We start from the raw sequence: 15,162 nt of genomic DNA on the forward strand, positions 1-15,162 counted from the left end.
TTTACAAGCAAATTGAAGGCCTTTTTGTATGGGATGTCAATGTGAATCTGCAGTATGTCCATGGACACAGATAGTCTGATTGTATACCCAACAAAACATCTAACCACAATAAAAAGAGTTAAAGTGGTTTCACCATCATGATCCATGTCATTATTTAGGGCCAGAACTGTACCCATTACATCATCTCTGAACTACACAATTTTCCAGCAGCTAGGCCTAGGGTTAGGGGAGGGTTTGGCCGAGGTAGGCCGTCATTGTAAATAAGAATTTGTTCTTAACTGACCTGCCTAGTTAAATAAAGGTAAAATAAATAAATAATCTGACAGTACAGATAGACTGCCATCTAGTGGACAATGTCTGACAGTACAGAAAGACTGCATTCTAGTGGACAATGTCTGACAAGACAGAGAGACTGACATCTTGTGGTCAATGGAAGCACTTGCATGACCATAATGTTCAGTATAAGCAGACTACTGCATTGCATCACACACACAACCACCCTTCCACACCTATAGCCACAGTCCACACATAGGGCCAAACCCGTCCACGCGCACACGCACACATAGTAGAGGTGTACACTAGAGACTTTAGGGACTTATATGAGACAGAACCCAAAGGCAGTTTACTTTGTCAACACTTAAAATGAAATATATTTTTTACAAAACAGAAGAAGAACAACATTTCATACCGAAGAGCTGCTTGTCGTTTGCAGAGGGAACTTTACACAGGACTTTAAATGGTAACACTCTACTCCAGGCAGAGAGACATAACCCCTACATAACACACTGTCAGAAGCATGACAAAGCAGTTTCTTTTTTTATGCTACGACAGTTCAGACAGGCACTACGCCCTTTTTACGACAGTGCTCATAAGGCGCTATGTCATGTCACCGCAAGTAAAGTGTTATAAAGAGTTTGTCACAATGAGCTCTTTTAGTATTATTATACACACACTGGCTCTTGGCATCACTCATATGACTTACGAACCACTGAAACATTTACACACCATAAAAATGCATCTCCTTCCATTGAACTTAAAACAGTAATACTCTTTTAAGACGACAGTTCTGAAATGGCGGACCTATAGGATTGGACGTCCCACTCCGTATCCCCTCCCATTCCCACAACATATCAAATAGGGACAATTTACATACACGGCTCACTCTTATGGGCCTGCAGGACTGGGGGGTGTGCATAGGAGTCAGAGTCTTCTGCCCCAGCCGCATGCAGGGTGACCGTGTTGGATTATGTTGTTTTCTTCCCTTCTCCTGTCCGTCCATCCAGATAAGAGGGATGCCCTCTGGCTTGGACACCTGTGCTTTGGCGGTGACCAAGCACACGCTCTGACCGAGGAGAATCATCGCTTTACAGAGAGAAAGAGAGAGAGAAAGAAACAGAGGGGGGAGAGCACCTGTTCTCTCCATTGTGCAAACTGAGATGTAAACAAACAGGGTATGTAGGGAATGAAGAGAGTTCAGGGGGGTGCTCCAACGATTTGATTGACAGATACCGTGACCTCTGAAATAAATAAAATAAAAGGGATAGGGGGAGGGGTGTTCACTGTGCTTTTCTATCCGCCCAATAGGACGTGGTGTCACTGCGGCAGTGGCGACTGTGCGAGAGGGACCTCCGCTGTCTCTGAGGGGCGGAGCACGAAGAGTATGAGGCAGCCAAGAGGAGTAAGGGGTCAGGAGGTCACACGGCAAGCTTCCGACTGACGACCATAGGAAATGCCTTATACAAAGTAAACAGCAACAAACACTCATCACCATGTGTCACATCTGTCCTCCTCACTATCTCGCCTCAGACAGCTGTCGCTGTAACGATACAAAAAGAAATAAGGTAGAAAATGTCCCCCCCCCCCCCCCTCCATCCCCACCTTCAACTCTAAGAACAGGACCATATTCATTATTTTTATATTATATATATATATATGTATGTATATGTATATATAAACACACACAACGATGTGCCTTTGAGGCAGTCAGTAAGGAGTGGAGAGGAAGACGACAGAAGTCACTGTTTTTCTTCAGGAGGACTGACTGAGGTTTCAGAGGCGGTATCAGTCCTTTTTCATTCATTTTTTCCTTCATCCACACGGTTTCCACAGAGATGTTCCACAGAGATGCATTGTAAAAGAAAACCGGGGTTTGTTGGGGAATGGGGGACAACAGTCAGAGTTTGGTGTTGGTCTGGGTTCAGGGGTTAATAAACCCAGGACACAGGAACCCACTGAGCGGTGGTACACACCAGGTTCACAGCCTCCTCCAGCAGACGGATGGTGTCGTCAATCTCGTTGTTGATGACGGTCTGGTCGAAGTAATGGGCGTAGGTCTTCTGGAGGCCCTCGGACTCCTTCTGCAGCCGCTGGAGGGAGTCATCCTAAAGGGAGGAGGAGAGGGAAGAAAGAGTCAGAATAACAGGGGAAGAAAATACCCTCCTTCCAGGCATTGTGGGAAGGGTCGAGTCACACAATGGAAAGAAAGATGAAATGGGACTCTGGAAGGATCTTAGTATACTCAAAAACAAACCATTTACACACAAACACAATACACACACCTATAAAAGGAGTGTATATGAGCTAACCTACTTGTACATATCCAGTACTTACAGGCAGTTTCCTGCACCACTTGGGAAGCTTGGGTGCAAGGAGAAAGGCATGCCAAAGAAAAATCAACAGGAATGCAGACAGGACACAGGCAGTGGGATGGACTTTCACCACAGCAAAAACACAACCCAAAACATGACGGACACAGTAGCAGTGTGTGTTGGCCCTAACCTCGTTCATTCCAGGGGTGATGGTGGGAGCTGCGATGAACACAACGTAAGGAGCAAACTCAGCCGTCCTCAACACCTTGAGTGCCTGAAGAGAAACAAGAGATGACTGACAGAAAACTGACTAGTGAGCTACATTTAAAAACTCTCCACAGTATTAATAAACAGGAAGTGTATATTCAACTGGCAGAACAAAAACTGAAGAGATGAAGGTTAGGTTTAAGAGAGAGGGTTAGGTTAGAGTTAATGTTTGAGTTAAGGTCAGGTATATTTAGGTTAGATCATTAGATCAGCGTTCCACCATCACCGATTTTCTGCCGGTGGAATATATACTGCTTAATAAATACTGGACACACACACACACACACACACACACACACACACACACACCTCAGACAGACAACCCCACACACAGACAACCCCACCCATCCCCACCTCACACACAGACAACCCCACCTCACACACAGACAACCCCGCCCGCCCGCCCGCCCACCCACCCACCCACCCCACACACAGACAACCCCGCCCACCCATCCCCACCTCACACAGACAACCCCGCCCACCCATCCCCACCCCACACACAGACAACCCCACCCAACCCCACCCACCCACCCACCCCACACACAGACAACCCCGCCCGCCCACCCATCCCCACCTCACACAGACAACCCCGCCCACCCATCCCCACCTCACACACAGACAACCCCACCCACCCATCCCCACCCCACACACAGACAACCCCACACACAGACAACCCCGCCCGCCCGCCCATCCCCATCTCACACACAGACAACCTCACCCACCCACCTCCCACCCCACACACAGACAACCCCGCTCGCCCATCCCCACCTCACACACAGACAAACCCGCCCATCCCCACCTCACACACAGACAAACCCGCCCATCCCCACCTCACACCTACCTGTGGTTCCACGTCCAGTATGGAGATCATACCCTGCTGGTGAATCTGGCGGATTGTCTCTAGCCGCGTGCCATACATGGCGTCCTCGTGACTACCGTACTCCAGGTAGTCATTGTTACTGATGTCCTGCATCATCTGGTCATGTGTCACAAAGTAGTAGTTCTTCCCATTCTCCTCGTCCTTCTTTGGAGGTCTGGTTGTGTCTGTGGGGAGGGAGAGAGAGAGGGAAAGGGAGGGAGAGAGGGGGAATGGGAGAGAGAGAGGGGGAATGGGAGGGAGAGAGGGGGAATGGGAGGGAGAGAGAGAGAGGGAAAGGGGGGAGCGAGAGAGGGAAAGGGGGGAGAGAATTAGGGAGGGGTAAAGTGATAGAACCTGAATGGAGGTTCCTACACTCAAGTCTTAGTTCATATATGTCCATGTAGGGGTGGTAGTAGTGGTATTAGTGGTGGTGATGTAGTAGTGGCAGTGATGGTAGTAGCGGTGGTGGTAGTAGCGGTGGTGGTAGTGGTGGTAGTAGTGGCAGTAGTAGCGGTAGTAGTGGTGGTGGTAGTAGCAGTAGTAGCGGTAGCAGTGGTGGTGGTAGTAGCGGTGGTAGTAGTAGCGGTGGTAGCAGTGGTAGTAGTGGTGGTAGTGGCAGTAGTAGCGGTAGTAGTGGTGGTGGTAGTAGCAGTAGTAGCGGTAGCAGTGGTGGTAGTAGTAGTGGTGGTGGTAGTAGTGGTGGTAGTGGTGGTAGTAGCAGTAGTGGTGGTAGTAGCGGTAGTGGTGGTGGTAGTGGTAGTGGCGGTAGTAGCGGTGGTAGCAGTGGTAGTGGTGGTAGTAGTAGTAGCGGTGGTAGTAGTGGTTGTAGTGGCAGTAGTGGTGGAAGTAGTGGTAGTAGTATTAGCAGCGATGGTAGTAGTGGCAGTAGCGGTTGTAGTAGTGGCAGTAGTGGTAGTAGCGGTGGTAGTGGTAGTAGTGGTAGTGGTAGTAGCGGTGGTAGTAGTGGTGGTAGCGGTAGTAGTAGTAGAGGTAGTAGTGGTAGTGGCGGTAGTGGTAGTAGTAGTGGTGATGGTAGCGGTAGTAGTAGCGGTGGTAGTGGTAGTAGCGGTGGTAGTAGCGGTGGTAGTAGTGGTGGTAGTAGTGTTGGTAGTAGTGGTGGTGGAGTGGTAGTAGCGGTGGTAGTAGTAGTGGCAGTAGTAGGTGTGGTAGTAGTAGCGGTGGTAGTGGTAGCGGTAGTAGTGGTGGTGGTAGCGGTAGTGGTGGTAGTAGTAGTGGTGGTAGCAGTAGTGGTGGTAGTAGTAGTAGTGGTGGTGGTAGTGGTAGTAGCGGTAGAAGTAGTAGTGGTAGTAGTGGTAGTAGCGGTAGTAGCGGTGGTAGTGGTAGTAGAGGTGGTAGCGGTGGTAGTGGTAGTAGCTGTGGTAGTGGCAGTAGTAGTGGTGGTAGTAGTGTTGGCAGTAGTGGTGGTGGTAGTGGTAGTAGCAGTGGTATTAGCGGCGGTTGCGATGGTAGTAGTGGTAGTAGTGGCAGTAGCGGTGGTAGCAGTGGTAGTAGCGGTGGTGGTAGTGGTAGTAGCGGTGGTGGTAGTGGTAGTAGCGGTGGTGGTAGTGGTAGTAGTAGTGGTGGTAGCGGTAGTAGTAGTAGCGGTGGTAGTAGTAGCGGTAGTGGTAGTGGTGGTAGCGGTAGTAATGGTGGTAGTAGTGGTGGTAGTGGTGGCAGTAGTAGAGGTAGCAGTGGTAGTAGTGGTGGTAGCAGTGGTAGTAGCGGCGGTAGCGATGGTAGTAGTGGTAGTAGTGGCAGTAGCGGTGGTAGTAGTGGTGGTAGTGGTAGTAGCGGTGGTGGTAGTGGTAGTAGCGGTGGTAGTAGTGGTGGTAGCGGTAGTAGTAGTAGTAGTAGTAGCGGTGGTAGTAGTAGCGTTAGTAGTGGTAGTGGTGGTAGCGGTGGTAGTAGTGGTGGTAGCGGTAGTAGTAGTAGTAGCTGTGGTAGTAGTAGCGGTGGTAGTAGTAGCGGTGGTAGTGGCAGCGGTGGTAGTAGTAGTAGTGGTAGTGGCAGTAGTAGGTGTGGTAGTAGTAGCGGTGGTAGTGGTAGCGGTAATAGTGGTGGTGGTAGCGGTAGTAGTGGTGGTGGTAGCAGTAGTAGTGGTAGTGGTAGTAGTAGTAGTAGTAGTAGTAGCGGTGGTAGTGGTGGTGGTAGCAGTAGTAGTGGTAGTGGTGGTAGTAGTAGTAGTAGTAGTAGCGGTGGTAGTAGTAGTAGCGGTGGTAGTAGTAGTAGCAGCGGTGGTAGTAGTAGTAGCGGTGGTAGTGGCAGTAATAGTGGTAGTACCGGTGGTAGTGGCGGTAGTAGTGGTGGTGGTAGTAGTAGCGGTGGTAGTGGTGGTAGTGGTGGTAGTGGTAGTAGTAGCGGTGGTGGTAGTAGTAGCAGTAGTGGTGGTAGTAGCAGTAGAAGTAGTAGTGGTAGTAGCGGTGGTGGTAGTAGTAGTAGCGGTGGTAGTGGCGGTAGTAGTGGTGGTGGTAGTAGTAGCGGTGGTAGTGGTGGTAGTGGTAGTAGTGGTGGTAGTGGTAGTAGTAGCGGTGGTGGTAGTAGTAGCGGTGGTGGTAGTAGTAGTAGCGGTGGTAGTGGCGGTAGTAGTGGTGGTGGTAGTAGTAGCGGTGGTAGTGGTGGTAGTGGTAGTAGTGGTGGTAGTGGTAGTAGTAGCGGTGGTGGTAGTAGTAGTAGTGGTGGTAGTAGCGGTAGAAGTAGTAGTGGTAGTAGCGGTGGTGGTAGTAGTAGTAGTAGCGGTGGTAGTGGTGGTGGTAGCAGTAGTAGTGGTAGTGGTGGTAGTAGTAGTAGTAGTAGTAGCGGTGGTAGTAGTAGTAGTAGTAGTAGCGGTGGTAGTGGTGGTGGTAGCAGTAGTAGTGGTAGTGGTGGTAGTAGTAGTAGTAGTAGTAGCGGTGGTAGTAGTAGTAGCAGCGGTGGTAGTAGTAGTAGCGGTGGTAGTGGCAGTAGTAGTGGTAGTAGCGGTGGTAGTGGCAGTAGTAGTGGTGGTGGTAGTAGTAGCGGTGGTAGTGGTGGTAGTAGTGGTGGTAGTGGTAGTAGTAGCGGTGGTGGTAGTAGTAGTAGTAGTAGCAGTGGTGGTAGTAGCGGTAGAAGTAGTAGTGGTAGTAGCGGTGGCAGTAGTGGAGGTAGCGGTGGTAGTAGCGGTGGTAGTAGCGGTAGTAGCGGTGGCAGTAGTGGTGGTAGTAGCGGTAGTAGCGGTGGCAGTAGTGGTGGTAGTAGCGGTGGCAGTAGTGGTGGTGGTAGTAGCGGTGGTAGTGGTAGTAGCGGTAGTAGCGGTGGCAGTAGTGGTGGTAGTAGCGGTGGCAGTAGTGGTGGTGGTAGTAGCGGTGGTAGTGGTAGTAGCGGTGGTAGTAGCAGTGGTAGTAGTGGTGGTAGTGGCAGTAGCAGTGGTAGTAGTAGTAGTAGTAGTAGTAACAGTTGTAGTGGTAGTAACAGTGGTAGTGGTAGTAGGTCTCTTACGAGGAATGGGGTAGGCAAATCGGTCTGGGTGCTTCGTGATGAGCGTGTTCTTGATGTGCCTCCTGCCAACTCCATGGGCCCCTGGGAAGAGAGACACACATAAGACAATGAGACAGAGATGTTGAATAATGTGTTGTCAACTGTTCCCCTTTAGTTAACACTAGAGGTCGAACGATTTATCGGAATGGCTGATTAATTAGGGACAATTTCAAGTTTTCATAACAATCGGAAATCGGTATTTTTGGACACCGATTTGGCCGATTATTATTATTATTGCACCTTTATTTAACTAGGCAAGTCAGTTAATAAGAACACATTCTTATTTTCAATGACGGCCTAGGAACAGTGGGTTAACTGCCTTGTTCAGGGGCAGAACGACAGATTTTTACCTTGTCAACTCGGGTATTTGTTTTTGCAACGTTCAGGTTACTAGTCCAACGCTCTAACCACTTGCCTTACGTTGCACTCCACGAGGAGCCTGTGTGGCAGGCTGACTACCTGTTACGCGAGGGCAGCAAGAAGCCAAGTTAAGTTGCTAGCTAGCATTAAACTTATAAAAAACAATCAATCTTCACATAATCACTAGTTAACTACACACGGTTGATGATATTACTAGTTTATCTAGCGTGTCCTGCATTGCATATAATCGATGCGGTGCCTGTTCATTTCTCATCGATTCACAGCCTACTTCGCCAAACGGGTGAGGATTTAGCACTGTCGTTGAACCAAACCTAACCATAAACATCAATGCCTTTCTTTAAAATCAATACACAAGTATATATTTTTTAAACTTGCATATTTAGTTAATATTGCCTGCTAACATGAATTTCTTATAACTAGGGAAATTATCTTGCGTTCTGTGCAAGCAGTCAGGGTATATGCAGCAGTTTGGGCCGCCTGGCTCGTTGCGAACTGTGTGAAGTCCATTTATTTCTAACAAAGACCGTAATTAATTTACCAGAATTGTACATAATTATGACATAACATTGAAGGTTGTACAATGTAACAGCAATATTTAGACTTAGGGATGCTACCCATTAGATAAAATACGGAACGGTTCCGTATTGTGGTAGTAGAATCAGAATTATTTAGGTAACATTGATAAATATGTTTTTATCAATTTTCATAAGTATGCTTATGTGGGAAAAAGTAACTTGGGCCCCAGAGAGGGGAGAAGTCAGGCTTGTCTTCATATGTAAACGTATATTTTAAACCATGAAGGGATGATTGAGGGGGAACCAATTATCTCTTGGCTCCACAATGTCTGTGTGCCAGTCACTCCCTACTTTTCCCATTGGGGAGAGGAGGAAGGCAGTGTCTGGAACCATTGTATGTTCCCTCTGAGGTTGCCCTTATCTTGACCTAGAGGCTCATTCTTCTCTCCCTGAGCTTGTCCAGGAGGGATTGTATTTTTGATGGGAGTGTCTAGAATTGACAATTGATATATGCCATTGGATGAGGTAATGTTTTGGTTCTAAGTGGTACCAAGAACGAGATAAGAACTTCGGTTTAGGAGACCAAACTGAACGATAATTTATAGCCAATGCTGTCTGGCTATGTGTGTCTTGGCTATAAATGATACTAGGAACTGTTTTGTAAGCACTCTCAGAGAATTCATTTATGGACACTGAATTGATCTGAGAGTCACAGGGCTATGGTGAAGCTCATATAATTAAAGATGGACTTTATGATAACTCTGACTTGTGTGTGGTTTGCTCTCTCATGATTTGGTAATACAGGACATTTCCACGATAGTATTTCACTGAAAGAATAAACGTTTTGTTTTCGAAATGATCGTTTCTGGATTTGACCATATTAATGACCTAAGGCTCGTATTTCTGTGTGTTATTATGTTATAATTAAGTCTATGATTTGATATTTGATAAAGCAGTCTGACTGAGCAATGGTAGGCAGCAGCAGGCTCGTAAGCATTCATTCAAACAGCACTTTCGTGCGTTAGCCAGCAGCTCTTCACAATGCTTCAAGCATTGAGCTGTTTATGACTTCAAGCCTATCAACTCCTGAGATTAGGCTGGTGTAACCGATGTGAAATGGCTAGCTAGTTAGCGGGGTGCGCGCTAATAGCGTTTCAACCGGTGACGTCACTCGCTCTGAGACTTGGAGTGGTTGTTCCCCTTGCTCTGCAAGGGACGCGGATTTTGTGGAGCGATGGGTAAACGATGCTTCGAGGGTGGCTGTTGTCGATGTGTTCCTGGTTCGAGCCCAGGTAGGGTCGAGGAGAGGGACGGAAGCTATACTGTTACACTGGCAATACTAAAGTGCCTATAAGAATATCCAATAGTCAAAGGTATATGAAATACAAATGGTATAGAGGAAATTAGTCCTATAATTCCTATAATAACTACAACCTAAAACATCTTACCTGGGAATATTGAAGACTCATGTTAAAAGGAACCACCAGCTTTCATATGTTCTCATGTTCTGAGCAAGGAACTTAAACGTTAGCTTTTTAACATGGCACATATTGCACTTTTACTTTCTTCTCCAACCCTTTGTTTTTGCATTATTTAAACCAAATTGAACATGTTTAATTATTTATTTATTATTTATGAGGCTAAATAGATTTTATTGATGTATTATATTAAGTTAAAATAAGTGTTCATTCAGTATTGTTGTAATTGTCATTATTACAAATAAATACATTTTTTTTAAATTGGCCGATTAAATCAATATCGGCTTTTTTTGGTCCTCCAATAATCGGTATCGGCGTTGACAAATCATAATCGGTCGACCTCTAGTTAACACTACCTAAGAACCATCTGTCTAACGTACCCAACAAAACAAGCGTTTTCCTCTTGAATGCAGGCAGTTTGACCACCTCTTCATACGTGACCAGGTCTAGTTGGTCAAACACTGAAAGAGAGAAGGTGAAAGGCATTAGAGATGTTCACTGAGTGCCATAGGAATAATGGAACACAGACACAATGGAAGGGGGTCGTCTGTAGTGCACAGCACAGGAAGTTGAATCAAATGAATGGCTTAAATAAAGAATGGATCGCTGAAATAAGTTTACTGATAAGTGTGAAAAAGATTGCGGTTTGTTTTTGCCATCTAAACGGCCTACGTGTGATTGGAATTATTTCACAAGTTCAATACTTCAGGTCTGTGAGAGACGGACAAACCAGGACACATAAAACCCAAAACGAGGAAGAACAAATGAAACAGCGAGACAGAAGTTAAAACTGTGGACTGACGTCAAACAAGGAAAATAGCGTGAATAAAGTTGAAGATAGAGGGAGAGAAACGGAGGGGGGCATCGTTGGGCATTATTCAGAGTTACTTACATGCAGCCAAGCCATTGGGTAAGAGACGCATGAAAGATGGACAGAACAGAGGGAAGGAGGGAGGGGAGGGTTAATAGAAGAAAAGGTAAATTAAAAACATTACAGTACATAGCTTGGACTCAGAGGCCAGGTTGTTAATGGCAGGAGCGTTAGACATGTAACATTCAGTCAACATTGAGACAACGTTTAGAGAGGAGCTCTTTTGAGGGAGGAAAGGGGCCTGTTCTGGGGGAAGAACATGCAGCATTAGTCAGATTCAGTTGGAAACCATTCCACAGACAGTACAGTAGTAAGCAGTAAGCTAAGCATTTAGCTCTACAGACCGGGAATGTCTTTATTATACAAAAAAAATACTCAATTCCGAATTGAGACTATATTTTGGCCAGTGAATAAAGCTGCAAGAGAATATCTGGGATATAACATCTGAATGCATCATACAATATAAAATACAACGGAAACATCTGGAACACTTGGAATATCTTATAGCCAACATGTCAAGCCAAACACTTTTACACACACACGGTTCCACAGAATAGGTTTCTGATTGTATTATTAAAACATGCTGTGTGTGTGTGTGTGTGTGTGTGTGTGTGTGTGTGTGTGTGTGTGTGTGTACCTGCGTTGTGCTTGGCCAGGTACTTGTCTTTGTACTGTTTCTTCTTCTTGCCAAACCAGGTACAGCTGGCCTGCTGCTCCTGCTTAGTCTTCTCCATGGCTATGCACGCCACACGCCTGGGGGGGGGTAGTAAAATGTAAGGAAATAAAGATACTTCACTGATTACTCCTAGTTACTTTAATTATGTGGTAACGGCCCTCAAAACCAAAGACCAGAGATTGAGTCAAATTTCTGCTTAACATTTGGGAAAAGCACTGCATATTTTTCTATGAGGATTTTTTGCAATTCTTGCATTGTAATTTCAATCCACTTCCTGAATTGGAAATGGAATTGGAACAGAAGCACCAACCCTACTGGGTTTTACAGTATGGGTTCCATGGGTTCTGTCTAGAGGTTGGCCGATTAATTAGGGCCGATTTCAAGTTTTCATAACAATCGGAAATCGGTATTTTTGGGCGCAGATTTGGCTTTTTTTTTTTACCTTTATTTAACTAGGCAAGTCAGTTAAGAACACATTCTTATTTTCAATGACGGCCTAGGAACTGTGGGTTAACTGCCTGTTCAGGGGCAGAACAACCTTGTCAGCTCGGGGGATTCAATCTTGCTACCTTACAGTTAACTAGTCCAACACAATAACGACCTGCCTCTCTCTCGTTGCACTCCACAAGGAGACTGCCTGTTACGCGAATGCAGTAAGCCAAGGTAAGTTGCTAGCTAGCATTAAACTTATCTTATAAAAAACAATCAATCATAATCACTAGTTAACTACACATGCTTGATGATATTACTAGATATTATCTAGCGTGTCCTGCGTTGCATATATATATATATATATTTTTTTTTAGCTTTATTTAACTAGGCAAGTCAGTTAAGAACAACTTCTTATTTTCAATGACGGAACAGGCAGTTAACAGTGGGTTAACTGCCTGTTCAGGGGCAGAACGACAGAACGACCTTGTCAGCTCGGGGGTTTGAACTTGCAACCTTCCGGTTACTAGTCCAACTCTCTAAGCACTAGGCTACCCTGCCGCCCCAGATAATCTGACTGAGCATACAAGTATCTAAGTATCTAACTGAGCGGTGGTAGGCAGAAGCAGGCGCGTAAACATTCATTCAAACAGCACTTTCTTTGCGTTTTGCCAGCAGCTCTTCGTTGTGCGTCAAGCATTGTGCTGTTTATGACTTCAAGCCTATCAACTCCCGAGATGAGGCTGGTGTAACCGAAGTGAAATGGCTAGCTAGTTAGCGCGCTAATATCGTTTCAAACGTCACTCGCTCTGATCCTTCTAGTAGTTGTTCCCCTTGCTCTGCATGGGTAAAGCTGCTTCGATGGTGGCTGTTGTCGTTGTGTTGCTGGTTCGAGCCCAGGGAGGAGCGAGGAGAGGGACGGAAGCTATACTGTTACACTGGCAATACTAAAGTGCCCATAAGAACATCCAATAGTCAAAGGTTAATGAAATACAAATGGTATAGAGGGAAATAGTCCTATAATTCCTATAATAACTACAACCTAAAACGTCTTACCTGGGAATATTGAAGACTCATGTTAAAAGGAACCACCAGCTTTCATATGTTCTCAAGTTCTGAGCAAGGAACTGAAACGTTAGCTTTCTTACATGGCACATATTGCACTTTTACTTTCTTCTCCAACACTTTGTTTTTGCATTATTTAAACCAAATTGAACGTTTCATTATTTACTTGAGGCTAAATTTATTTTATTGATGTATTATATTAAGTTAAAATCAGTGTTAATTCAGTATTGTTGTAATTGTCATTATTAAAATTTTTTTTTTACAAATTGTCCGATTAATCGGTATCGGCTTTTTTGGTCCTCCAATAAATCGGTATCGGCGTTGAAAAATCATAATCGGTCGACCTCTAGTTCTGTCCTCACCATTCCTGTAGTTCTGGTGACGGTATGAGCCCTGCGGTTCCGTTCTTAGTGTTCTCCAGCTTGCCCTGCCACCAGTTGTGGTCGTCCTTACTGATGATCTGGATGATGTCACCCACCCGGAAGCGGATCCCGGCCTCCTTACAGGGAATGAGGTCATCCTTGGCGGGGTCGTACTCAAACTGGGCACGCACGTAGATCTGAGGGAGGAAACCGAGGAATGTGATTGGTTAGGCCCGCTGATCTGGGAGGGAATAGGGGGACTGATTGATCAAGCTGGAGGTATGGAGGAAAGAGGTGATTTTGATTGATCAAGCTCCTAACGAGAGCTGTACGGGACGGGACACTGATTGGTCGAAATGGCCACAATCGACAAAGTAAACAAGAAGCAAAGAGGCGGAGGAGAGAAGAAGAGTCGGGCGAAAAAGAGAAAGCAAATATGGCAACATCAAAGAAAGCTTTACCATTTTAATCGTTCTGTTTGCCCCCGATTGGCTACATCTTACGCGCAAACGACCAACCATTTTAATGGAGGGGGATTATGGACGCCAGCTAATGTTGAATCTACAAGAGCTGCAATGAGGGACATACTGCATGGGATCTACTGCTACTTGGATCCACTGAGAGATCTTACCTTGATGGACATTTTGTCCTTGATGACAGGTCTGGAGATCTAGGGGGTTGAGAGCATCACACACACATCATGCAGTAGAAATCATACGGGACATCGACAAAGGACGTGAGAGTGAGTAGGACGGGCTACGAGAGGGAGACAGGCTACGACAGGGAGACAGGCTACGACAGGGAGACAGGCTACGACAGGGAGACAGGCTACGACAGGGAGACAGGCTACGACAGGGAGACAGGCTACGACAGGGAGACAGGCTACGACAGGGAGACTTTGCAATGAGGCCCTTTATCTACTTCTCCACAGTCATGGATATCATATGAAGGAAGTTGGAGGTATTTATGTGAGCCAATGCTAACTAGCATTAGCGCAATGACGAAGTCTAAAGTCAATGCGCTAACACTTGTAAGGGAATACGCAATATGGACTTTCTCACTGATCATACACGAAATGCCGAAATGTTCCCTTAAGGTATGTTAGCAACTTCGCTAGAGCTAGTTAGCAACTTCCTTCAAACTGCATGGAGAGACATACAAATGGTATTCACAAGTTCCACTGATTCTGGGGAAGTAGATAAAGGGCTTCATTGCCAAAATCATGAAGTATCCCTTTAATACATGCAGGGGTTATTTAAGATGACATGGATCCAAATGATGTTTAACACACACACAGATTTATACATACGCACAAACATACACACACACACACAGACGTAGACACACACACGCAGACGTACACACACACACGCAGACGTACACACACACACACACAGACGTACACACACACACGCAGACGTACACACACACACACGCAGACGTACACACACACACACAGACGTACACACACACACACACACAGACGTACACACACACACACACACAGACGTACACACACACACACATTTGCACGCACACACACATTCGAGTCCACACACACAAAAACAAGCAAATGGTGTCCCTGGTCTAGACAAAGCCATGTGAGAGGAGGAGTCAGACATCAGAGAAGAGAGGGAGTGGAGGAGTCAGGGAAGTCTATAGCTCTCACCTGTCGTCCTTTAGGCTGGATGGTAGAGGGCAGATCCTACAAGCACACACAGAGTTAACACACATCTAATACAGCACAATAGATTCATCTGACAGAAGCGATATCGAGCCACAGCTCCTCACCAGGATGGAGCTAGTGACACTAGCATGGCCGTTCGCTGGCGACTGTCTGGATAGGTCGGGGGACTCTTTCTGCAGACACACATGAACAAAAAAACGTGAAAAACATCCCAACAAAAAATGACTTATAACTGAAGAATAGAACGCTTCTTTACCTCATTTACCTGATTTTCTAGAGACACAAGAGAATCGGTCCATACCTCGCAAGACATGGACTGTGACCGGTAGCTGGGTACGATCTTAAAGGTAACACTCCCTCGCATTTCCCTCTGTGGGGACACAACATTATCATCAAATGATCACAACCAATTAGAGCCTTCCACTGATACACACATACTGTAGTACTGTGTAAAGACAAAACTAGCTGATTGGACAATGGTGAGAACGAGAG

At 45.9% G+C, this 15,162-nt stretch overlaps 1 protein-coding gene across 20 annotated transcripts in view; it reads right to left on the minus strand.

The window, feature by feature from the left end:
- Window positions 1-600: 600 nt before the first annotated feature.
- The window catches only part of LOC110495480 (peripheral plasma membrane protein CASK), a 47,508-nt gene continuing 32,946 nt past the window's right edge, over window positions 601-15,162 (minus strand). For 6 of the 20 annotated variants that reach the window (XM_036951896.1, XM_036951895.1, XM_036951903.1 and 3 more), the window contains 12 exons: window positions 14,936-15,040; window positions 14,775-14,843; window positions 14,653-14,688; window positions 13,615-13,653; window positions 12,984-13,180; window positions 11,089-11,204; window positions 9,961-10,041; window positions 7,168-7,248; window positions 3,697-3,899; window positions 2,779-2,883; window positions 2,611-2,637; window positions 601-2,381 (listed from right to left, as the gene is read on the minus strand). In XM_036951896.1, coding sequence (XP_036807791.1) covers window positions 2,205-2,381; window positions 2,611-2,637; window positions 2,779-2,883; window positions 3,697-3,899; window positions 7,168-7,248; window positions 9,961-10,041; window positions 11,089-11,204; window positions 12,984-13,180; window positions 13,615-13,653; window positions 14,653-14,688; window positions 14,775-14,843; window positions 14,936-15,040 — 1,236 coding nt within the window. In that variant the 3' untranslated portion in view covers window positions 601-2,204. The remainder of the gene's footprint in view (window positions 2,382-2,610; window positions 2,638-2,778; window positions 2,884-3,696; window positions 3,900-7,167; window positions 7,249-9,960; window positions 10,042-11,088; window positions 11,205-12,983; window positions 13,181-13,614; window positions 13,654-14,652; window positions 14,689-14,774; window positions 14,844-14,935; window positions 15,041-15,162) is intronic. The other 14 variants (XM_036951906.1, XM_036951904.1, XM_036951915.1 and 11 more) reach the window with 12 other exon arrangements.

Source organism: Oncorhynchus mykiss, chromosome 18 (assembly GCF_013265735.2).
Source record: "Oncorhynchus mykiss isolate Arlee chromosome 18, USDA_OmykA_1.1, whole genome shotgun sequence".
NCBI classification, from domain to species: domain Eukaryota; kingdom Metazoa; phylum Chordata; class Actinopteri; order Salmoniformes; family Salmonidae; genus Oncorhynchus; species Oncorhynchus mykiss.